This window comes from Puma concolor, chromosome A2 (genome assembly GCF_028749965.1).
Source record: "Puma concolor isolate L17-30 chromosome A2, mPumCon1.1.hap2, whole genome shotgun sequence".
NCBI classification, from domain to species: domain Eukaryota; kingdom Metazoa; phylum Chordata; class Mammalia; order Carnivora; family Felidae; genus Puma; species Puma concolor.
This window is the reverse complement of record NC_141668.1, coordinates 135,467,324-135,493,314: the sequence shown is the minus strand read 5'-3', so window position 1 is coordinate 135,493,314 and position 25,991 is coordinate 135,467,324. Positions and strand designations below refer to the sequence as shown.

Below are 25,991 nucleotides of genomic sequence, written 5' to 3'. Positions count from 1 at the left end.
AAGGCTACTCTGAGAATTATTAGAGCACCCGTGTAAAGGAGGTGCTAAATGTTAGCGCCTTCATATTCCAAAATTCAAACTTTATCTGTAACTTTCTAAATTTTTAAAAAAATGTTTATTTCTGCCAGCACAGAGCCCGATGTGGGGCTCAAACTCAGGAACCGTGAGATCATGACCTGAGCCGAAATCAGATGCTTTAAGTGACTGAGCCACCCAAGTACCCCTGAATCTGTAACTTTTTAAGTACCGATAACTATGTATCTCATTATATGATTTTATAATGAAACAAACGTTGGTATGGAGCTAAAAAGAATAAATAAAAATTTAACCTAGTGACATGTAATCATAAAGCTTTTGAATAGAACACTGCCATCTAAGTGAAAAACACATAGTGCATGTTCCCACATTGAGACACTAAAACTAATTTTTCAATACTTACACTTAATTTAGTCTAAAGGCTTAATTTTTTAGGGAAGAAAAAGGCATTTTAAGGACAATATAAAAAGATTCCATTTCATTACATTATTATGTGAGAGCAAATTAAATCAGTAGCTATTTCTTGTGGTACCATAAAAGTTTTGTATTAGTAATCCTGCTACACATTTAAAAATTATTCCAATGTACATTACTATGGAACTTACTATCCTTAATATACCTTAAAAATTTTCAGTGAGAAAAGTAGACAATATATGATTTTATTAATAAATAGTGTGAAAGCATCAGTGATAACTGTTTGAACATTAGATTCTTTTAAACATCCATGTCTTGGCTTTAATATTGTGCATATTGGCCTCTATGGCACTACAAGTAAACATGAAAATAGTTCCCATTTCCATGCACAGGTATTCAGCTATAACACCATTTACAAATTATTATGGACACGGTAACCTTTGCAATAATTAATATTCATTTGGACAACCACAATTAAATGAATATTAAATCAAGCAAGAAGTAGGCTATGTTCAATATGCTCTAGATGTCAGGTTGTAATGTTTAATGTTATTTAAAACTTTATTTTCTAATTTTCTTTAAAGGGGTATCTTTTCTATATGTGGGTGCTCAAATGAAAACTGAGGAATGCGTTCTGTGACCATAATAACAGAAGTCACACATCAGAGTGTTTGCCTCCTCCTCTAAAGAAACACATTTGCTCATTATTTCTGTCTCCAGATATCATTTGCCGTATTATTAATGAAAATGCTTACAAATACCAACCCCAAAATTCTGTCTTCAAGGTAAGTTAAAAATTTAAAAAAAGAGTGGTTCTTTATATAAAAAAGTCAAATTCTAGCAACACTAACGCTAAAAATGACATTAAATTTCTTAGCATACACGTAATATATAATATTTCCATCAGTTTTCTATTATGTGCAGATTTATTTTCCTTAAGAAGTAAAATGAAGTTTGAATAGTACAGTCTGTGGTGTGGTGACATCAGCAACTGCCAGTTCTTGCCCATCAACGAGTCCCAATTCTATAATAGAAAAAGTATAATTAACCCAAGCAAAAAAATCTCAACAGAAGCAAAACACACACACACATACAAAGTACACATTTAAGGTCTAGATAAACATCAAAATCCAATTCTCTTTAATCAAGGTGATACTATCTTTGATTTCTTTGAGTTTTTTAATATTCTACTGAAAGAACAATTCTATTATCATTTCTAAAGATATAATTATAATGAAATCATCATTTAAAGGCATTACCTAGAATAAGGATTCATTACTTTTACCAAGAGAAAAAAAGAAGAAAATGATTAGTAAATATATTCATTTAAAATAGCTTTCATTCATTTAAAATAAACCACTTGGGTGGTTCAGTTGGTTAAGCGACAGACTCTTGATTTAGTTTCAGGTCATCTCATAGTTCGTAAGTTGGAGCCCATTGGGCTCTGTGCTGACAGCACGGAGCCTGCTTCAGATTTTCTCTCTCCCTCTCTCTCTGTCCCTCCCCTGCTCATGTATTCTCTCTCTCTCAAAACAAATAAACATTTTCTTTTTTTAATCTTTAAAATACCTTTCAATGTCTTGGAGAGATTTGGCCTTGTTCGTTCTTCAATAGAAGTTACTGACTAGAAAACAAAATTATTTTAATGTAAAGCACATTAAGTGAAATTGAACTTGTAATATAATGAGAAAAAAGACTTGTAATATAGTTTTGTGAAAAACAAAAAAAACAAAACAAAAAAACAACCAAACACTGATTACCTGTAAGTAAAGTGTTCTATTTCTTCCCTCTAATGTAGCTGTGATGGCTGGAGATTTCATCTGCCTAAATTATGATAGGGAAAACAAAATAAAATTAAAAAATCAAAGATCACTTCTTAAAAAACAATTCTAGTTTTTAAAGTTTTAAAATCAGAAAAATTATTTCTACAATAAAATAAAATCCAGAATACTTACAGAGATGCACTATTGGTTAAATAATCCAAAACCTCCTGCAATTTAGCAGATGGAGAAAACTGAATATTTTGAGGAAGCTGGCTACATGCTGGGCAGTTCTCCTACACACATAAAACACAATATATAATAGTGGCATACACACCAATAATAGTCTATAAATATGAAATGAAAATCAACTTGTTTTATAATCGTATTTCCTACAAATAAATTTTCATGCTTTAAAATCTGCTTTTCATAATAGACCTGTTTTCCTAAATTATTTTGCTACACAGTATTTATTTTGGGCTACACTGCAAAAGATATATAGTAAGTAGGTTTCTGGAAGTTAAAGAATACATAGGATGTGGGCAATTTCACTCATATTTCTAACCAGTAATTAATACGTAAAAATCAAACTATGCATGATCAAACAAGTTTTCATTAGTGTAATAGTACTTACCTTTCTCTCTGCTTCAAATGTATACGTGTACAGTCCATCTACATCATTGAATACCAAGTAATTATTAAGAGGAATATATGCACTGTAATGAAAAAATGTTCATCTTTATACAATTGAGCCAAGTCAAAACACAGATTTACATAGATACTAAAAAATGAAATCCATTACCTTGTAGCTATTTTAAAAACCTCAGTGGCACACACAGCTGAAGAGGGGAGAAAATAAAGGTGCCTCAACTCAATGAAAATTAGACATTTAAAATTACAAGTTTTTTAAAAAGTCAGTTATAAATCAGAACAGATAAACTTTTAAGGCTATTGATTAAAAAACAGATATAGATTTATACACACACACACTCTTTAAAACACTGAGAAAGTAACAAATTTTGTATTTGTTTTATATAATCCGAGTAAGAGAGTAGCATTGCATGTTTTCCTTCCTCTTCTTTAGATTAATGAGCAATCTGTTACACTGATTAAAAGGAAAAGGTATATAGGGGGCCTGGGTGGCTCAGTCGGTTGAGTGTCCAGCTTCGGCTCAGGTCATGATCTCACAGCTGGTTTGTTTGAGCCCCGCGATGGGCTCTGTGCTGACAGCTCAGAGCCTGGAGCCTGCTTCGGATTCTGTGTCTCCCTCTCTCTCTGCCCCTAACCCACTCGCATTCTGTCTCTGTCTCTCTCAAAAATAAATTAACATTAAAAAATAATAATAAAATTTTTAAAAAAAAAGGAAAGGTATATAATGTCCCCTTACTACAGAGCACTTTATGACATAATTTAAAACAAAATATATACAGATCCAATAGCTTGTTCTTTTTTGCAGTTTTGTTACACCCTCCCCACCTAGGAAGATACCAAATTTCTCGAACACTAGTTTTCTGAAATCAAGCAGCTGCAAAAATGTCAATTCAATGAATCAAAACTAAAGGAGAGAAAACAAAATTAAGTACGGCCATTTTCCCCTACCTGCAATGACTGCATTTGTAGAAGCTACTGCAGGAATGATTCGTTTTACAACTCCTGAAAAATATATTGATTAAAAGACGGTCATTTCTTCTAAAAAGTGTCTTAGACTATCTGATTATTAAATATCATTTTCCACAACTTGATTTTTCAGGAGTTCAAGTCAGAAAATAGACTTAAGGTTAACAATGAAATGATCTTTCACATTCCCATCACTTTGTTGTATGTTCAGAATCTTAAACCAGTTACAGTATCAAAGAAAACTCTTTACTAAGCTTCAAATAAAAGAGACAATATAATACAGCTCACAATTAGAGTGTTTATTGTATTCCAGGTACAGTATGAAGATTAAGATACGACAGAATTTTCATAACATCCCTGTTAGTCTTATCACTCTGATTTTAAAGGTAAGGAAAATGAAGTTGAGACAAATATCCACAACTATACATCTAATAAAGTGATACGAGTGGCATATGAACCTATATCTGCTCCCAAGTGCATAATCTTAACTGCTACAGTTTACTATACTATCCTCAGTGAAGTGTGAATAAAGTATAAAGAATAATAGTTAACTAATTTTTCCTCATATAATAGTTTTAATGATTCCCCGAAACTTACAACAAACAGAAAAACTGCCCCTCATCGTCTCATTTCCCTCTATAATATGGACTATTCAAAATATTTCACTGTACTCTATTTCTATCTCATGTTTTGCATATCAGTATTCACAGATTAGGAATGAACAAAGCCCCACCCTCCACCATCTTTTTAAGTACAAAATGAATATTCCCTAACTATATCTGAATTGTTCATTTTGGAACACAAAAACTTCAGAAAAAAGTAGCCATATTATCTTGGGAGTTGAGGGAGAATTTAAAAACGTGTTCCCAGACTTTAGGTGAAGGCAGGTTTCAAAAAACTGAGAAAAAGGCCAAATAATCTAAGAAGACATGGAACAAAGACAGTGAAAAAGTTTGGAAACCTGTTTTAAAAAGTTAATTCTGGGGGCACCTGGGTGGCTCAATCAGTTAAGTGACCAACTCTTGGTTTCAGCGCAGGTCATGATCTCACGGTTTGTGAGACTGAGCCCCACATCAGGTTCTGTGCTGACAGTGTAAAGCCTGCTTGGGATCTGGTGTCTCCTCTCTCTCTGCCTCTCCCTGACTCACACGTTCTCCCCGTCACTCTCAAAATAAATAAACAGCTAAACTTAGGGTGCCTGGGTGGCTCAGCTAGTTAAGTGACTGACTCTTAGTTCCGATTCAGGTCACGATCTCATGGTTCATGAGTTCAAGCCCCACAGCAGGCTCTTTGCTGTGAGCGCAGAGCCTGCGTGGGGTTCTCTCTCTCCCCCTCTCGGCCTCTCCTGTGCTGTTTCTCTCTCATTCAAAATAAATAAACTTTTAAAAAGAAATAAATTTAAAATTAATTAATTAATTAATTTTTAAAAAGCTAACTCTGACTGTATGAATACATATAATTTCAGAGAAGGGGAAGTAGGGAGGAACTAACTTCATGATGGTTAAACTAGAAGCTCTCCAGTGAACCACACACAGCAGCATGTACTGAAAGGAAGAACAGGTAGTCGCAGTGAGGAATGTAAGACACATTGCCCAGTAAGAGCCAAAATGATAAAGACTTCTCATCGCCCACTCCTCACTTCTTGTCCCCACCCCCTTTACTTCCAATTTTGATTCTGTACTTTGTCAAGGCTCTCAATCATCAGGCTCAAAAGCACACACCAAGCCTTGCTAAATATGGAAGGATGAAAGAGGCTGCATATTGAAGAGTTTACAGTTCCTGATCGGGACAAAATTAAGTCATTTAATTCAAACTGTTGCCAAATGTGCACTATATGCCAGACACCGTTCTACGCGAGTAGCAGTGAAAACATGTATTTGCTTTTACAGAGTTTCCTTCTGCTTTCATATACTGAAGAGCTTTATAAAGAAAGTAAAACAAGGTATATGGTAGAGTTCACAATGGTGGAAGAGGTCCACTAAAGTGGATGATCAGGGATGACCTCCTCAGGAAGGTGATAATGTGAGCTGAAACCTAAAGCATGAGCAAGATCTAGCTATGCAATGACCTGGGGAAAGAGCATTTTCATAAACAGTAAGGGCAAAGGCTCCAGGGCAAGGATGTATCAAAGTGTTAAGTATGAAATATTCTTTGCATAGGAAAACAAGGCTACCATTATTTCTGAGAAATTATATGAACATTGATAGTGAATGGCTCCGAAGTCATTATCAGTTGAATGAAAGAGTAAACTGGTTAAGTTGGTACCTGAGGGATAAGCAGCCAACCTTAACGAGATCCAAAGAACATTCCTGGTATAAGAATCAGGAGTATTTAAAAAAAAAAAAAAAAAGAAAAGAAAAGAAAAAAAAAGAATTAGGAGTATTAAAGCTCCAGGGTGGGAATGAGTTGGGTGTGTTCAAGAACACAAAGCAGGGACGCCTGGGGGGCTCAGGTGAAGATCTCATGGTTCGTGGGTTCGAGCCCCATGTCAGGCTCTGTACTGATAGCTGAGAGCCAGGAGGCAGCTTCAGATTCTGTGTCTTCCTCTCTCTCTGACCCTCCCACCACATGCACTTTGTCTCTGCTTCTCAAAAATAAATAAATGTTAAAAATTTTTTTTTAAAAAGAACACAAAGCAGGTTGGAATGGTTAGAGTAGGGGGAGTACAGGAAGCACTAAGGAGCATGTAAGAATAGAATTTTTAAATGACATTACCAGGACATCAGTAAATACAAGGAAATAATCACAGAAGAGAAACAGCAGATTTTCAAAAAGATGGCAAAGCCTTTTTTCTAGTGAACTAAGTGATGAACTTGGAACAAAATTCTGGAAGGATGAACTGTGAGTACCTACATTAGGAAGCATTGATCACTAGACTGAGCATTAAGATTGTTCACCGAGTTAAGTCATGTTGGACTCAGTTACTGTGACGAGTAACTAGGTAACCCAGGGAAACATGGAAGATAGTATATCCAGGATTCGGCAGAGCAGTTGGAAAGGTCTTTCATGACATCCTTGTGAATAAGACAAAGAAATAACAAGTACTCAAGAAAGCCTGATCAAAAGAATGAGATAAACCTAAAAGGGCCTAACCAGAAGTATGATTCAAATGTCTGTTCTCAGCTACTTGAGCCTTGTTAAAAACAATTTTTTTTTTAATTTACATCCAAGTCAGTTAGCATATAGCACAATGATTTCAGTAGATTCCAGTGATTCATCCCCTATGTATAACACCCAGTGCTCATCCCAACAAGTGTCTTAATGTCCCCCCACCCACAACCCCTCCTGCAACCCTCAGTTTGTTCTCTGTATTTAAGAGTGTCTTATGTTTTGTCCCCCCTCCCTGTTATTTTTGCTTCCCTTCCCTTATGTTCATCTGTTTCGTATCTTAAAGTCCTCTTACGAGTGAAATCATATGATATTTGTCTTTCTCTAATTTCACTTAGCATAATACCCTCTACTTCCATCCACATTGCTGCAAATGGCAAGATTTCATTCTTTCTGATTGCCGAGTAATACTCCATCGTATATATATGCCACATGTGCTTTATCCATTCATCGTTGATGGACATTTGGGCTCTTTCCATACTTGGCTATTGTCAACAGTGATGCTATAAACATTGGGGTCCATGTGCCCCTTCGAAACATCACACGTGTATCCCTTGGATAAATACCTAGTAGCACAATTCATTGCTGGGTCATAGGGTAGTTCTATTTTTAACTTTTTCAGGAAACTCCATACTGTTTTCCAGAGTGGCTGCACCAGTTTGCATTCCCACAGCAGTGCAAAAGAGATCCTCTTTCTCTGCATCCTTGCCAACATCTGTTGTCTGAGTTGTTAATCTGACCCATTCTGACAGGTGTGAGGTGGTATCTCATTGTGGTTTTGATTTGTATTTCCCTGATGATGGGTAATGTGGAGGATTTAATGTGGTGTCTTTTAGCCACCTGGATGTCTTAAGTCTTGTAAAAATTTTTAACTATTTGGAAAAGAGATAGAGCATTGATTATCAAAACAACAGATGAAAAGATGCTGGAAAAAAAGAGAAAACCTGGCAGGCATAAAAGCACATATAGAGAGGTAACAGCAGGTTTAAGAATAAACTTCTAAAGGGGTGCCTGGGTGGCTCAGTAGATTAAGCACCTGACTTCAGCTCAGGTCATGATCTCATGATTCATGAGCTTGAGCCCCATGTCGGGCTCTGTGCTGACAGCTCAGAGCCTGGAGCCTACCTCAGATTCTGTGTCTCTCTCTCCCTGTCTGCTCTTCCCCTGCTCATGCTCTGTCTCTCTTTCAAAAATAAATAAACATTAAGAAAATTTTTTAAAGAATAGACTTGTAAAGACTTATACTTGAGTATTAAGATACAAAACTACCACCCCAAAAAACTGCCAAACCAGTAGTAGGAAGATGGGGCTTAGCAACTCCATGTAGGAAAACTTTCAGATTTTAGTAGACAGTAACCTTAAAGAACCAGAAGTATACCATTAACATAAATAAAAAGCAAAGAAATAACAAAAAACCCTGCTCTCCTCTAAGACTGCACCAATTATCACAAGTTTATTATAAGACCAAACCTAGAATGCTGCATTCTACCCTAGATAGTTAAGAGAAATATGGACAACTGGAACATGGTTAGAAAAAAACAACATGATGGGAACTTAACATCAGGCAACATGTCAAAGCTTTGAAGGAACTAGAAAGGCTGATGATAGTGATTTGCAGGCAATATGATAACTGTTGTCAATATGTTAAAGGCTATTACTCAAAAGGGAACTGATTTATCTATGGTGTATGCTGGGGCAATACTCAGACCAAACTAAAGATGGAGATTTCTGCTCAGTACACAAAATAATTGTCTTGACCGTCTTATCCAAATGTGCAATAGATGGTCCCAGGACGTGACACATTCCTCTTCAGTGAAAGATAAAATGAATGGTTCAAATTGGATGATGCAGGGCCTCTTCCAATTCCAGTAAGATTTTATTAAATTCCTCTAGCTAAGAAGTAGTATGGATTCTGTCAAACTCTGTTCCCTCCAACCAAATTTGGAACACCTGGAAACTATTATTTCCATGGTACTTTGAGCCGCAAATGGCTGGTACTATCTGAAATCATTTATCCATTATTTCTTTCAGAGCATTCCAACCCTTGAAAATGGGATCATCCCCAGGTTATAATTCATGACAATTCACTGACTTACCTTGAGTGAGTCTATAGGTAACACCCCTAATATTATATTGTGATGCTCTCTCGAGGGATTTTTGGAAAATCCACTGAATATGATCAGGATCATCTCCATCTAATGGAACTCCTTCTGTTAGGGGGGAAAAAAAAGAAAGAAAAGAAAAGAAAAAAAAGAAAATAAGCAGGAGAGGAAGACGGAAACATGTAAACTTAAATCAACTTGTTTTTAATGTAATTACACAAACGGATAATATAAACAAATATATATCTTACATAATTCCAGATTATGAAATTCAGTTTATTACCTCCAAAAGGCTGCTCCTTAGGCCACTGTAATATCCTTACATACTCAATACAGTGTTCTGGTAGCCTGGGCATAGATGCAATGGTGCACATGGGAAAATTAACCTGAAAGCACAGTTTACCTTTTTTAGTGGATTTTAAACAATGAATTATTTTAAAATGTAACTTCTAATTAGGACTGCTCCCTAAAAGTAGATAGTAGGTTTTAATTCATCTTAGCTTTCCTCTTATAAAAACAAAACATTTTATACCACTAATAATTCTAAAACTAAAAGAGCATCTGAATCACCTGCCTTAGATTCATCTTCCTATAACAATAGGTTTGCCCTACATGTACAAAATTTAAGCTTTGTTAGATCATGAGAAGAAAACTGCCAAGTAATTTCTCAAATATGAGCACTTCATTATGTTTGCCTATTTAAATATGATGGTATAAAACAAACCAAAACAAAAGCAAATTCACAGAGTTGAATCAATCCCAAGTAAACACTAATAAAATTCTTTCTTTTTGTTTTTTAACCTTTATTTTAAGTAGGCTCTACACCCAACATGGGGCTGGAACTCACGGCCCTGAGATCAAGAGTCACAGGCTCTGCTGACTGAGTCAGCCAGGTGCCCCTAAAATCATTTTTACTTTTAAATCAAAATTCTAACTGTTCCTTAAAGTGGGTATGTAGCTTAAAGAGGCCCATCTTTGGAAGGATCATTCTCATCCCTGGTATCTTTATTTCCCCAAAACAATCACAGGCAAAAACCAAAGAAAATACAGTATAGCTCTATCCCACATATAACTTTAGAATTGGCCTTTGATCCCTACTCTCCAAAAGAAAAAATGAATACAAAGGAATTATGAAAAGAGAATAGTATCATACTGTGATATTTGGTTCCTATGTTTCCAGAAATAGACCATAATTTCTTATCTTTCTTCTTAGCATGATTTTTAAAATATGGTTACCTGTAATTAAAAATCCTAAATACTGAACTAGATTTAATAATTAATCCTAACTCTACCCCCCAAGAGACTATAACACAAACGCAAATGCAGGTGTTTTGATTACCTGTGGAGGATACAGTTCTAGTGTGCATTCAATACAAGCAGTCATTCCAGGCAGAATCACCCTGGCATTTCCTTTAAAACCTTCTGTCCCCCCATCTATCAAAGGGACAATGGAGCTTGGATCTAATACGCCATCTTCATAATTTAGAAGAGATATCTAGGAAAATTATTTGAAGGTAGGAGAGGGGAATAACAATTAAAAAAAAAAATAACATGCTGTCAAGTAATTTCACAAGTCAATCACATTACTGAGTACTAGATTATCAAATCAAGGGATTATGATATTAGCAATTTATATTCTCACCTGAAAATTAATGACTGGCAATAAATAATGAAGCACAACTACTTGAGTGAAAATTAAAATGATTTTTCAAAAATATGATATGGTATTCTAATTTTTGGTATGTTAGAAGCAGCAGCAAGAACTTCCAAGAATCATAACAACACTAAAGTTTTTACCAGCATGCCATTTATCCATCTTCTGGCTATGATAGAGTCCAGTCCACATACAATTATATGAAATTCTATGGAAGAAAAAGCAAGTTTAGCTTTTAAAAATGCCATTGCACAAAATAATTCACACTTTCTAAGAAACAAAAAAGCCCCACCTTTTATTACAACACAAACACACACAGCTCCTAATTCTTGAGTAATCTTTACTCAGGACAACAAATAAAAATGCAGCTAATGAGATCAAGTAAGAACTACAACAGTGGCATTCTCTGTTCAGTCAACCTTACTGAAAAGCAAACACCAAGAGATGAAAACAAATGAAGAAAACAGCCATCAAATAGCTAGCAACCTTCAAATAGATAGCAATAAAATACAGGAAGAATTTAGTGAGAATTTAATTTCAAGTGGACAACTTACGTCGATAGAAAGTGTCATTAAAATCTTGAATCTTGTTGAAATGTCTGGATATAAGTAAAGGAACTTAAGCTGTTAAGTTTTTAATTTATAAAGTGAATTTAACAATGCCATAAGGAACAAATTAAAATGTATTTAACAAGACATAAGTCTTCAGTGTTCCAGGGAATGTGACAAAATGAACACAATCCTAATTCATGACAACACCTCTTTTCTAAACACTCCTCTCCTTAACTACTTAGTTCTCTCATCTCTGAACTCCCATATTATATTTATGTCTCTGTTATACTCTCTACTAGACTTCAGTTTTAATATCAAACCATACATCCTGGGAAAGCAGACTGTGTGCTTTAGCCCTAAGCACATCATTAGCCCTAAGCAAAGAGGCAATATGGATTTTAGTGAAGGAAACACGCATTACAGTTCCCACTGAGGCACACGATTACAAGACTTAGGACAAATGAACACCTTGTACACCTTGAATTTATACGAAGTTATATATCAAACATTTTCCATTAAAAATAGGAATTACTGCTGCGAAGCTAATTTTAAAAAACCAGGTTTCCAATAGCTTTTTCAGGTACTAATGTGATTTGTTATTTTGGGAGTAAGTGGGGCAGGGGAGGAGGGAGGAACAAATCCTTGTTCTTCTCTCATTTAAGTCAGTTTTCCAAGTCTCTCTCTTTTTTACCCTACAAAATTCTATCAGCAGTCTTTCCCTGTCTGGATGCTGCAAAGAGAACCCCATTCAAAAATGGCTGTTGGTGTTAATCAATCATAGTAGGTAGCATTTTAACAGCACACGTGTACAAAATATTTTAATTTTTCTAATGGAGCAATTTTCTATTTAATAATATATATTATACTTCTCTAAATTATAATCATCCATCATATATTTTTAAAAAGCAAAATAGAGAAAAACGGGACAATATAAATTATGTTTGTCCTAGATTTTTTATTCTGGACTATACATAAAGCTATAAAAAACAAATTCAATTCTAGCCCTCACCCATTCAGGCCTCTATTCCTTCTAAATGCTCGGCAAACAGGAGGCATAAACTGCAGCTAGCACAGGGAGGTCATAAGAGAACCAGAGCACACACTGGAGAAACAGCAACAGGGGGACCCAGGATCCACACTAAGAAATTCTATGCCCTAGATTTCTACAAAATACTCAAAGTTCACAGATCTAACAGTATGCATATTCTTCTTCATCCTTTTCCCTATAGGGGCCTGTATTTGCCTTTTTAAACTTTTTATTTTGAAATACTACAGATCCACAGAATGTTGCAAAGCTAGTACAAAGAGGTCCCGTATGTTTTTCATCCAGTTTCCCCTAGTGGTTACCTCTTAGAGACTATAGCATAGTATCCAAACCAAAAACACGACATTGATAAAAATGAGTATGTACAGCTGTCATTCAAACACGTGTAGATTTGTGGAACTGCCACCATAAAGACATGTGACTATTCCATCAAGGCAATGCTCTACCTTCTGCTAACCGTTTAGTCACTCCAATCCGTGTCTAATCCCTGGCAATCAGGAATTTGTTCTTCATTTCTGTAGTTTTGTCATTTGAAGAATGTTATTTAAAAAAAATTTTTTTTTCAACATTTATTTATTTTTGGGACAGAGAGAGACAGAGCATGAACGGGGGAGGGGCAGAGAGAGAGGGAGACACAGAATCGGAAACAGGCTCCAGGCTCTGAGCCATCAGCCCAGAGCCCGACACGGGGCTCGAACCCACGGACCGCGAGATCGTGACCTGGCTGAAGTCGGACGCTTAACCGACTGCGCCACCCAGGCGCCCCGAAGAATGTTATTTAAATGGAAACATACAATATATGATGTTTTGAGATTGGCATGTTTCATTCACCAGGTCTTTTTTTTTTTTTTTGAGAGAAGGTGCGCATGAGAGAGCAGGGGAGAAGCAGAGAGAGGGAGAGAGAGAATTCCAAGCAGGCTCTTTGCTGTCAGCACAGAGCCTGACGCAGGGCTTGATCTCACAAACTGCGAAATCATGAGCTGAACCGAAATCAGGAGTTGATGCTCAACCAACTGAGCCTCCAGGTGCCCCTCAGCTTACTGCCTTTGATATCCACCTAACTTGCTGCATGTTTCCTTAATTCCTTTTTATTGCTCAGTATTACTCCACGGCATGGTTATACCAGTATTAACAATTGACCTATTGACAGATGTTTGGATTGTTTCCAGTTTTTGGAGACTGCAGATAAAGATGCTATGAACATCCGAGAATAATTTTTACGTAGACCTAAGTATTTGTCTCTCTAGGGTAAATGCTGAGGAATGAAATTACTGAGTTATATGGAAAGTATATATTCACATTTTTAAGAAACAGCCTATTTTCCAGATGGCTATACCATTTTACATTTCCCACCAGCAACGTATCTGTGATCCAATTTTTCTGTAGCTTTGCCAGGATTTGATTTTATTATTTTCTCCTTTGGCTATGTCAAGTACGTAGTAATATTTCATTGGGGTCATAATTTGGATTTCTCTTATAGCTAGCAACGATGAACATACTCTCGTGTGCTTTTTGCACTATCTTCTTTAGTTAAATGTCCCTTCACATTTTTTGTCCATTTCCGAATTGCATGGTTTTTTTACTGCTGAATTTTCAGAGTTCTTTATTTATTCTGGACAAGTCCTTTGTCAGATACTTATTTCATAATTATATCCCATTCTCATAATTACATCTCATTTTCTTAACAGGGCCCTTCACAAAACAAAGTTTTTAATTTTGATATAGTTCAAATTTTTTTCTTTTATGGATCACACTTTTTTGATGTGGTCTAAGGCCTCTTCACCAAGTCCTACATCACAAAGACTTTCTCGTACACTGCCATCAAAGTTTTAGTTTTACATTGTATACTTAAACCTATGATGCATCTTGAGTTATTTTTTTCAATTTTGAGGTTTGAGTTGAGATTCATTTTTTTGCATACGGTTATCAAAAGTCTCCACAACTTGTTGAAAAGATTATCCTTTCCTCCACTAAACTAGTTTTGCACTTTTGTCAAATACCAATTGGCCGTATTTGCCTCTGGCTATTACTGGTTTCTGTGTTCTACTAATGTGTGTCTCTCTCTGCTAACACCACAAAGTCTTGATTATTGTAGCTGTATTGAGTCTTGAAATGATACAGTGATTCCTCACACTGTATTCTTTCTCAAAATTGTTTTAAGTGTCCCGTCACCTGTGCATATACATTTTAGAATCTCGTCTGTATCAACAACGACATCCAACAATACAGGATTTTGATAGAAATTGTATTAAACTTGTGTACATATGTAGGGTGACATGACACCCTTACTCTGTCAAATCACCCAATTCTAGAAAAAGGAACACCTTTCCTTTCATTTAGACCTTTGATTTCTTTCATCAGCATTTTGCAGTATTCAGCATATAAGTCACATACTTATTTTATTAGACTTATATTTCTTCCTTCTTTTGAGTGACTATAAATGGTATTCACTGTATTTTAAATTTCACTTTCTACATTTTCACTGCTAGTATAGAGAAACAGATTTGGTTTTTTTGTTTGTTTTGTATCCTGTGGCATTTCTCAAATAGCAAAGCTCACCTCCTGAATTTCTATAAAATACTGAACGTTCCCCAAACCTACAGAACACTACTTTTTTAAAAGATATTTCTTCTAAGAATGAATTTACTCCGACACACCTTCCATTTGGTTAATAATACAGTGACTGTCTATTCAGCCTGCTACTCTAGGGAGACATAAACATTAACTATAGCCAGACAAGGACTTACAGTCTAGCAAAAGAGATATGTAATTCAAACTGAAATCAAGGGCAATAATGCAAAACAAACAATGGCACTGGCTGTGAAAGCTTAATTTAAAAATTAGGGCAAAAAATATTTATATAACCTTAAAGAAAAGATTGGAAGCAATATAAAACAAAACGTCACCAGCAGATACCTCAGTAATAAACTTACTGCTGATTTTTTTTTTTTTTTTTTTTTTTGCTTATCTGTATTCTCTATGTTAAACATCTCTTTTATAATAAAAAACAAATGCTTTTGAAAGTTAACTTTTTTGTCAAAAGGATACGGAACTACATTGCAATTAGGAACTCTGTCATTAAGAAATTCTGCAGCAACTTCAGCCTTAGGTCTTCCAACATCTTTAGGCCTACAGGAAAAATTATATTTAAATTATCATTCATCATATAAATCTAGATGATCTATATAATTTACTTTCAGACATAAAAAATATTCATGGTGAGTTTATTTAGAGGATATTTAGAAGGAATACTTTTATCGAAGTACTTTTGATGAGTGATTAGGCACTCAACACTAACACCAAATGGCAACACTTGCTGATGTTCCAAATTGTATTTACAATACAACTGTAAAACTGTAAAATTCACAAGCACTGACAAGTCTAATCAAATATTTCTTAAATGAAAATAGAAAGTGTTTGTTTTTTATTTTTGTTTTTTCCATATAAAGCATAACAATGGCATGTTTCCTGGCCACTTTTCACTCTGGCATTTCCTAATGTAAAATATTATCCCACACTCAGAGCATTCCAAATCCTCCCTGAACCCCAGAACCTCAAGGTGCTACTATGGAGGTGGTGGCTGAAATATACATGAGATTTATTCTGGGGATACAAGAACCTTCATTTATCCCCTTCTTCCCATGTGTGTTGATTAAATAGTAAATTTTATGTCGCATAAGAAGTCATATGCATGTGTTCGAAGAAGAGACAATGCCAAAGCCATTATCTAAAATTGCCAATATTGCCAACATTTTTAAGAAGCTAAAAACAGAAGATCTAAAAAGGTCACTCCTAGTTAAGAACCATAGCTATAGATAGAAAAGGACACAAAGAATTCTCTCTTCTAATCTCAGTATGAATGGTATTTTCTTTCTTACTACTTCCTTATTCTCCTCAAAGACATAAATCACTCCCTCACACATACATAGTAAGAGCTTCGTTTCTACTTTTTCACAACATATTTTTCATTATACACAGAAATCTATCATACCCATTAGACTATGAACACCTGGAAGAAAGAGACCATATTCTTCTATCTTTGTATTCCTTCATATATAAGCACAGAATACTTTAAAAATAAATGAAAATTTAAAAATCAATGTTCCTAATAAAAATTACGTTTTATTATTTACTTTTTAGAAGTCTAAATTTTTCATGTTTATTTATTTTTGAGAGAGAACACAAGTGGGGGAGGGACAGAGAAAGAGAGTGAGAGAAAAAGTCCTAAGCAGACTCCATGCTGACCCCAATGCAGGGCTCAATCTCACAAACCCTAACATCATGACCTGAGCCCAAATAAAGAGTCAGACGCTTAGCTGACTGAGCCACCCAGGTGCCCCTAAAATGGGAATTTTAAAGAAAAATAATTTAACAGGCCAATTTTTTCCTCTCCAATAAAGCAGTGTGCTTTTCTTGATTCAAAACTTCTAATAAGAGTTTTATTCTGACTTTGTCCTAGAACTAGACTGTACAAATCAAGGAACCTGATTTCAGTACTGTATTCAACTACTCTGGACAGAGCTCTTTAGATAAAAGGGATAAAGGAGGCTTGATTCTTTAATGTTGTGGATTATATGCGCTTCCACAGTAGAACCCAAATAAAAAAACTCCTAGACAGTTTCTGTAGAAACTGCTAATTGACCTTTCCAGAATTAGGGGATCAGATCGCTCCACCTAAAAACTGCCCTCTGAACAAAAAGGCTTTATACAGGTTATCAACTTTGCAGGACACCCTGGCCTAATTGCTTATTCTGGAAAACAATGACCTGCCCTGAGGGCTGCTCTGAGATTAAAGGAGGTAATATAAAGACTTTAGAAAGTGTTTACTACATCTTAAGTACTCAACAAATGTTAACTACCATTATGATTTTCAATCATTATTTTAGCTACAAACTAAAGGGCATGGCCTATCATCATTAACCAACGAATTCAATGGGATCTTTCTTAGAGCATTTATGTACTAACAATGTGTCACACAGGAAGGATCCACAAAGTTTTCTGTGAAGAAGGATAATTTCAAGGGCTAAATAAATAAACAAAAAGATAAGGCCTAAAAGTTAAATGTAGAGTTCACGTCGCAATTACAGCACTTCCTTAACTTGACTTTAACCCATCCCTCAATCTCTTTAATATCTTCCACAAAGAGAGAGGTTTTATGCCTATCCAAAAATTTAATTTTACCTTCTCTGCTAACCTAACCTTATATGGCATAAAGTATTTACTTCCAGTTTTTAAAGTCATTTCTAACAATCCATTTCTGGACACTTTCTGTATTTCATGTTTGTCGAAGGTAATTATCCCTTTGTTCCTGGGTCTTCTCTCCTTAACTGTCCATTTTCTTTTTCTTTCTATTAACAAAGTTCCAACTCTTTCACAACTTCATTGCCCCAGAGTCACCATACAACTCTTGGCTTATAAATTCCCACCAATGTACGTCATTAGGGCCTAATATTCCGGCTACTATTCTCTCATGAAATCAACAGGAGGAAAAAGGCTGCACTCCACGTCTTCAGAACACAATCACCTCCCGAATCACATAAACCATTTGGAAATCTCTTAGAAAAGCACAACAAAATCATGTATTTGTTTAAAAAACTAGTTTCACCAGAATGCTCAAATTTTCTTGCAAAATTTTACCTAAAAAGGGAGTGGTAGTTATTTTTTAAATAAAATGAGTGTTACCCTCTCATAGTTTTTAAAGATGATTAAACTGTAATGTACTCAAGTTCAAGTGATTATCAGCATTTTAAACTAAGATCTTAAAACTTACCTAAATAAAAACTGCCTATTTAGATTGGAAACATCTATAGTGTCCATGTCTATAACATGAATCTGTCTAAAACCAGACAATGCCTGTGGGAATAAAAAAAATCCAATTAAGCAGAAATTTCCTCACATTTGAAATTTTAAGATTTGTTTTCATGTAGTTCTAAATTTATAAATGCTCAATAATAAATTCTACATAATTGTATTCAGTGGTTAAAGAGTCTTACAAGGTACATAAAACTCAGAGTTCTTCTAAAGGTCAAAAATGTGTAACTACTCAACTTTAAATAGTCTACAACCAAAAGAGAACAACTCGACATTTCTGTAGCGGTTTTATAATCCCGTAAACACATTTGTAAAGTTTGTTGCTTTGCTGCTGTTGCCAGCTATTTTAATTTTACTAGTCTTACTAATTAACTGAATTTGCTGTTCTTTTTCAGAATATTGTTAATATTCCTACAAGCTTTATCTTAGTTTACATAACATTAAGTATGTCGTGCTTCAGAAATAACTATTACACAGTTATATATTACCAACACACATACGTACACAGCACATGTCAAAGGAGTGTCCTTAAAGTATTGAGTCAAGAACAAGCAATCAAAAAAGCTAAGGAAAAGCAACAAATGGTTGCATTTCAATAAGGCCACATATTCTAACAGTACAACCACTGCTCAAATTTATCAGCAGAAGCAACAGAATGAAAAAACCAAGTCTCAATAATTAACCATGCTTTTCTGGTCTTGGTCAGTGAAACAGATTAAATCAGGTGTCAATAATTCTCCTACTTTTGGGCCCCTCCTTAGATAGCAAGATGTCCTCCAGGGCTGTCCATACTTGCTTTCTCATAGTCCTGTCTCACACTTATACTAAACAAGCTTTCACTACCACCACTTCACAGAAAACTGCCCTTGTCAAGGTAACCAGTGACTCCTATGTCGCTACCTCCAATGACAATTTTCAGTCTCTCTAATCGTACCCACCTGAGATATGTGACCGGGTATGGACCAATTCCTCCTCTTTAAAATACGTTCTGCACTTGGTTGCTACACTCATGAGAAATTTGAACACTAAAAACTGGTTTCCAGTTCATCTCACTCAGGAGCTTTCCCCCTACTTTACTGGCCAGAAGGTGGAGTGCCCTTGTGCTTACTTCTCGTTAGTGCTTGTGATCCCAGGCAATTCTGGAAGATAAAGCATCATCTGACAGACCTGTCAAACTTAAGAGTTTCCAAAACCAAACTCATTCATCCTTGCTCACCAACACCACTAAATCTATTCTTTTCCCAGTGTCTTCCATTTCAGTGAATGCAAACTCCATCCTCCCAGTTGCTCAGGAGAAAAAGCTTTTCATGTCATCCTTCACTCTCCTTTACTCATGTCCCCAAACTAATCCACTAGCAAACTCTGTTGACTCCAATCTCAAAACATATTCATCATCCTGACCACCTCTTACCACTCCCAATGCTACCATCTTGTTCCAAGTCATTGTCATCTCTTGCCTAGGTGACTCCAACAACCTTCTAACCAGCCTCTCAGCTTCCTGCTCTGTTCTTCCTTGAGCTTTTTTCTCTGTATATCAGACACAGTGAACCAGGTTAAAAGTCAGATCAAGTCAACTCATCTGCTTAAATCCATCCACTGACTTCCTGACGCATAGTAAGAGGCAAAGTTCTTACAGTAGCCTGTAAAGCCTTTTGTAATATTCACTCTGAGCTCCTCCACCTCCCACTACCTCTCTGATACCCTGTGGGAAAATGCTCCCCCTTTTCCACTTCTGATTTAGCTATAATGACCTCCTGGCTGTCCTAAAAAGTAACGGTCATGCTCCCACTTGACAGATTTTGCACCAAATGTTCTCTCTGCCTAAAGAATTCTTGCTCACCCCTTTGCTCAAATAACACCTTTTTGTAAACCACTTCCATTCTCTCCAGGCTATCTACCAAGCTATCAATCTTGCATTCCTCCTTTCCCCACAGCTTTTATTACCATCTGATATATTATGTATTTTACTTGTCTTTTTCCTTCCGCTAAAACATAGGCCCCACAAATACAAACACCCGTCAGTACTATTCAAGGCTGTATCTTTAGCTTCCAAAATGATGCCTGGCATATGAGGGTGAAGAGGTTAAATAACTATTGATCAATCATTACTATTAATGTCATGGCCCTTTTTTTAGAATGAGTCTTTAGGGGGCTTATAGTCAAAAAAATCAGGTATACCTCTTAGGTATTTATGTCTGAAATAAGCAAAGTAACAAGTGGTAATTGAAAAGCTTTAGTTTTCTTCTATTAAGAGGTTATTACAACAATAAATTATAAGGCATCAAAGTTGTTTGGTGACTTCCTTAGATCTAATCTCCAATTAATTTACATTTAAAATTACCATATACCACATTTGCAGGTAATAGCTTCATTAGAGAAAAAGTTAAGCATTAGGAGATTTTTGCATACAATGCCTACCAAAACCACTACCCATCCTCCATAAATCCTTCCTGTCTAGAACTCCTTGGTACTGCAATAGGGTTTTTATGTTTAAGAAAGTACCGTCATTTTGGCACCACATCACATAGTATATCATACACAATGCTATTTATTTTGTGTACGACTTGTACCTCCAATGAAATTTCAAATTCATTAGGGACATAGACCATGATGACCCACAATCCCTTCAGAACTGAGCACAGGAGTAAGTACCATGAAGCGCATTGAGTTTCTGCAGTTCCACTAGGAGTGACATTAGTGTTTTCTTAGCAAAATGTATGTGGCTGTTTACATTTAAACTGTAGCTCCAAGACCAACTTTTTAAGTCCTTCATCTGGCCAGTGAATGTGACTTTACTCATTGTCTAAGAGTTTGTTCTAGCACTTCCAATTTTCGACACACCAACGAACACCTGACATACAACACCTTTAAATCAATTCTTCCCCTCACCATTTTTGTTAAATAAGCCAATAAGGCCTTATAAAAAGCTACTTTGTGGTTATTAAAAGTCAACGAAACTCTTAAGTCACATATTATGGATTTCAAACCAGTATACAGAAATAGCTTCACTACAGAGTACCCTCTTTTAAGATGATACTGTGAAAACAAATTGACAAAAAAAAAAAAAAAAAAAGGCTTAGCTCTCTGAAATTTCATGAGTTTACTATTTTATGGCCATCACAAATTACTGTTTAAGTCCTGTAATGACCTAATGGCTCAGTGAAAAGCACACTTCACTAAGATTTAATGACCTGGATTAGGTTCCAAGCACATCACTATTCTTCAGAAAAACTTGGGCAATTCATTTACCATCTCTGAACCTCAGTGTCTCCCTATATGTAAAATGGGACAATATCCTATCCACCTAACTGGGTTATTTTGAGGAACAGAAGAAATAATTCTTTGAAATTACATGTTAAAATAGGAATTACCAGTTTTGATATTTACTTCACTGAAATTAATGACTGCTATGCAAGAGGAAGCACAAAGATTTATTTAATAAAGACCAGAGAAGAAAACAGAAGAATTTCTATCAACAACTTTACAGTTGAAAACTTTAGACTGTAAAAAGTTCCACAGTTATATCATCATTTTAATTACTATCTCTAATCTGACCTGCTAAATTTATCTAACAAAGTCTCAGGAGAAAAGATTAACAATCATAATAAAGAAATTTTCTAGTAATAGAACAGAAAAAGAAAAAGGACTAATTATCACAAGGAGGAAAAAAATACATTATATATATATATATATACATATATACATACATATATGTATAAATTACCAGATTTTTCAGGAGCTCACATCCTAAGCCGCCAGCTCCAATGACTAGAACTTTACATGTATCTAACAAAAACTGGAGAGACTGTAAAGAATGAAAAGGCATTATTAAAATCTGGTTGATAATAACCGTAAGTACCATCAATAAAGCAATCGCCATAAAAGTTTCTAATGTTTCCGTGAAAAAAGCAATTGAAGATAAAGAGCAGACTTTGTATGCAATGAATAATTTTAAATTTATGAACAAGGTAGAACCAGAAATTCTATAATCCCAATGATTTCAGCGGGTTTCAATTTTAGTGTTTTTAAATTCATTTTCATTTTATGAAATTAAAAGTTCATGTCCAACAAGAAAAACTACTATACCTAGTTAATTAAGACTCATCTTTTTTTTTTTTTAACTCTGAAAGGGGATGGAAAACAGCAAATTTACTTATTTAACTGACTTCCTAAGAAGAGAAAAGTTTGTAAAAACTTTAACAGAGGATCAAGCACTGCACAAGGTGTTTAAAGGTCTTAAAAAGGTAAGAACAACAATAATGGCATTTATAAAACAAGAGAAAACAGAAAGAAAAAAATGGACAAAACTCTTAGAAAACTGTACATGAGGAGAAATACAATTTAAAACAATCATTTGACACCAGTATCTTAAATTATCAGGCAAAAAAATAAAAGGTAGATTATCCAAAGAAATTCAAAATACTTGCAATTCTGTCCAAGACGAAAGGAGAGAAAATTTATACTGAAACCCAAGAGTCTGTACCTTAATTTTAGGAATAGCATAATATTTCTATTTCAACAACATCTCTTTATAAACACAAAGGACATAAACACTAACTATGGAGAAGATATCCTCTACCTTGTAGTAAAAAATAAGTTGTATCTAATTGAACACTTGCCTTAAGTTAAACACTCCCAGTCCAAAACTCTATTCCTCTACTATAGAGCAGTCATAATTTTTAACATACAATTATACTCAATTCTAAGATGCGCATTTCAACTAAATTTCAAAACTTAAGCAAGTACATGTATATCTCTATCAAATTTAATTCCTCAGAGTAGGGCTAAAATGGGGAATGTGTCTCAGAAGTCATTTTAAACTGTAATTTTAAGTGAAGTATAACTTAGAATCTTAATTCAGATTATAAAGTTATTTTATTCTTGAGAATTCTCAACACATTACATGAGAAATGTGAAAACTACTAAATATTTGTCATTCAAATAAAATCAGTTGCAAATATTCAATTTAGTATTTCAAGATAACTTACACAACTGTATTAGTATTTTTTAATTAAAGAGCAAATTAGAAAGAAAGCATTTTATTATTTTTGAAACATAAAACTATTAGAGGAGTTATTTAAAAATAAACGTTTCTCACTTCAGTGCTCGGTTCGAAATCAGGGTGTGTGAAGGGTCCAGATCGCTCGAGGAACTTCTTTACATGGTTCCAGCGACCTTCCCAGTCTCCAGTGTCCCCACACCCACCATCAACAGCCATTCTGCACAGAACACAGTAAATTCAGCTGCAAAGATCAGTAGGAAAAAGCCACACCTACAACTATTATGGTTTCCCCAAATGAAAAAGTAACCACACCAGACCTGCTCAAATAAAAAGGGAAGTATCAGTATGATTAGGCTTATGCTTTTAAATTTTCCCTTGGCTATTATATAGTTTATTTCAAGTTAGGAACAGCACGTTTGACGAGATGTATCATTCTACGTGCTTCTGGGATCCTAAAGCAAACCAAGATCAAATTTGGGATTTTGGTCAATTGGTGAGAAATGGGCTTTTCTACATTTGGAATTTATAAAAGATTACTGCAAACCCAAGTCTGTTCCATCAACACACTTATACCAGGAAAATGAAAAACAAAAAACAAAAAAACTCCACTTTCAGATGTGTGATGCTCCAAATCTAATTCATGTGTCATTTCCAAGTTTGAAAGGTGTGATTTAATGATTATTTCTGATGAGAGGAACTGTTACACATTTTTGTCTGAAAGAGGTCCCAATTTTCAAGAAAGAATCTCTTAACTATGAGGTGTTGTTTCCACTCAACACAAATAAAGTTTGGGGTTACAACTATACTACAGATATGCATTACTATCTAAAAACTTTTTAGAACATACAACTGAGTAGAGAGAGACTCCTCTAACAAAATACAAAATGTGTTTCCTATTCTATGCAAGATACATGTTTGGTTTTGATTATTTTTAATTTTCAAATTTCCTATAAACCCACAGTTGCTACCTTCAAATGTATTAGTAATACCCCATTTTTACGAAGGGACAAATAAGTACTGCCTAACAATAAAGCCCACAGGTTTTGATGTCACAGCTCAGCTGGGTCTGGTTCCACAACATTGTGACCTTCAGCAGATTACCTAACAGCCATAAACCTCATGTGTAGGTGGTAGCTACATCTTAAGGTCAGAACGAGGATAAAGAGATAATCCACATATAGGACTTAGTAAAATGCATGGCATATAGTAAGCATTCAAATCTTAACTGTCATTTTAAACAAAAGTGGAAAGGAAATGAAAGATGGGAAGGAATGTGAAATTAAGCTGGATATTCCAGTCCTCTTGCAATTGCAATTAAACTCTCCGAAGGAGATTCGTAGATTCTAAAGCACTGCTACCGGGAACTGGCACAGAAATTACTAACTCACCACACCCACTGCAAGAGTACGTTCCTCCCCTCCCGTGTAGGGAGATGAAACATTAAGTGGTGTGGGCCAGGGTGGAAAACATTTTGTTTAAATCTGTCTCATCAGCACAGAATTAAGTATCTGATAAAAACTTATCAGGGGAAAATAAACTCTTTGGAATCAACACTCTCCTTTTAGAACCAATTATTCTGCAAAAATGATTGAAGTGCTTACTGCAATACCTTATGCAGAAAGTTCTCATAAAAAGTTTGCAATTAATACTACTGTCTCAGTGTTTACGAAAGGCCAAACAGGCCTACGGTCCGTTTCACGTGTTTAAGAAAGATTCCCTTTTCACAAGGTCACGGCTCTGACAATTGGGGTGGAGGAGGGGTTGGGGCTCAAGGGTCCTTCCGCAAGACTTTTGGTCAAGTACCAGCCCGGCGGGCCGGTGCAGGACCTGCTGCGGTAGACCCCGGGCCCGGCGCCCGCCCGAGACTGAGACGAGGAGCGGCCCGCCAGGCCCCTGGGGCTGCGGGATGGGGGTCAGGGGATGAGGCCGCGCGGCCTGCGCTCCGGGTGCCCCCCTCCCAGCCCCCCGGGCCCGCTGCGGCTGGTCCCCTAGGCCTGGGGTCGGGGGAGGCGGGGGTCCCCGGAGAGGGCCCCGGCCTCCCGGCAGCACTAACTTCTCAGCCAGCAGCTCCTCTATTCTCCTTCTTTTCTTCTCCCTAAAAGAAAGAGAGAATAAAAGAAGGGTCAGCATCACGCTACACATTGGGCGCCGCGAGGGGATGGGGGGGCGAGGGGACGGGGCGGGGGGCTGGGGGACCCCGGGTGGCGGCGGTGACCGCCCACCGCCGCGCTCTCTCACAACCCAGCCCGGCCCGGCACGCCTGCTGAGCCCGAGTACTTACGGCTCCTCGCCATCCGCCATATTGTTCTCCGCCTCTTCCCAGGTGCCCCCACGGCGGGCGGGGCGCAGGGGCGGGACGACGCGAAGGGGCGGGGTCAACGGGGTCGAACGAAATGGGGCGGAAAGGAGCACTGGGGCGGGGCCAGAGGAAGGGGTGGGGCTGACTGCGCGGAGGCTACGATGGGTTTTAAAGCCTTTCTTGTAATTATAATCTTGATTAACTACACTTAATTACATAAATCTTACCTAGAGTGTAATGTGATGCTGAGTAAAAATATACATATAATACATTATATGTTTGTACAATTTATGTTAACAATTATATAAAATGATATATTCTATGAAAAAACTCTTTGAAAGAGCCATCTTCATACGCCTGACCTTTTCCCTGACGCAAAGCATCAGAGTAATTTTCACTTTTTACTTTTCAGGAAACATTTTTGCATAAGGGTACTCACTGTAAGAATAAAACGTATCTAAATCGGTTTATAGTGGTGGGATGGAGAGATTATTTTCTTCCTTTGTGAATATCAGTGGTAATCTTTTAATGTCACATCATTCTGTCAGATAAGAAGTTAAGCGGAAATGGAACTGAATTGAAAAACACTTTT

The 25,991-nt window shown here is 36.1% G+C and overlaps 1 protein-coding gene across 2 annotated transcripts; it reads right to left on the bottom strand.

The window, feature by feature from the left end:
- Positions 1–679: 679 nt before the first annotated feature.
- UBA3 (ubiquitin like modifier activating enzyme 3) lies at positions 680–25,494 on the bottom strand. Of its 2 annotated transcripts, XM_025916629.2 has the most exons (18): positions 25,382–25,477; positions 25,154–25,195; positions 23,197–23,317; positions 21,823–21,903; positions 18,058–18,140; positions 15,336–15,416; positions 11,246–11,289; positions 10,835–10,899; positions 10,377–10,532; positions 9,321–9,423; positions 9,032–9,145; positions 3,810–3,863; positions 3,013–3,049; positions 2,845–2,926; positions 2,406–2,506; positions 2,211–2,274; positions 2,020–2,074; positions 680–1,474 (listed from the first exon to the last, which is right to left on the bottom strand). In XM_025916629.2, exons 1-18 carry the CDS (start codon positions 25,399–25,401, stop codon positions 1,386–1,388), a joined length of 1,392 nt encoding a protein of 463 aa, XP_025772414.1. In that variant the 5' UTR covers positions 25,402–25,477; the 3' UTR covers positions 680–1,385. The 2 variants fall into 2 exon arrangements, with proteins under 2 accessions (XP_025772414.1, XP_025772415.1); XM_025916630.2 differs by lacking the exon at positions 25,154–25,195 and having other exon boundaries at positions 25,382–25,494.
- Between the last annotated feature and the right edge of the window lie 497 nt (positions 25,495–25,991).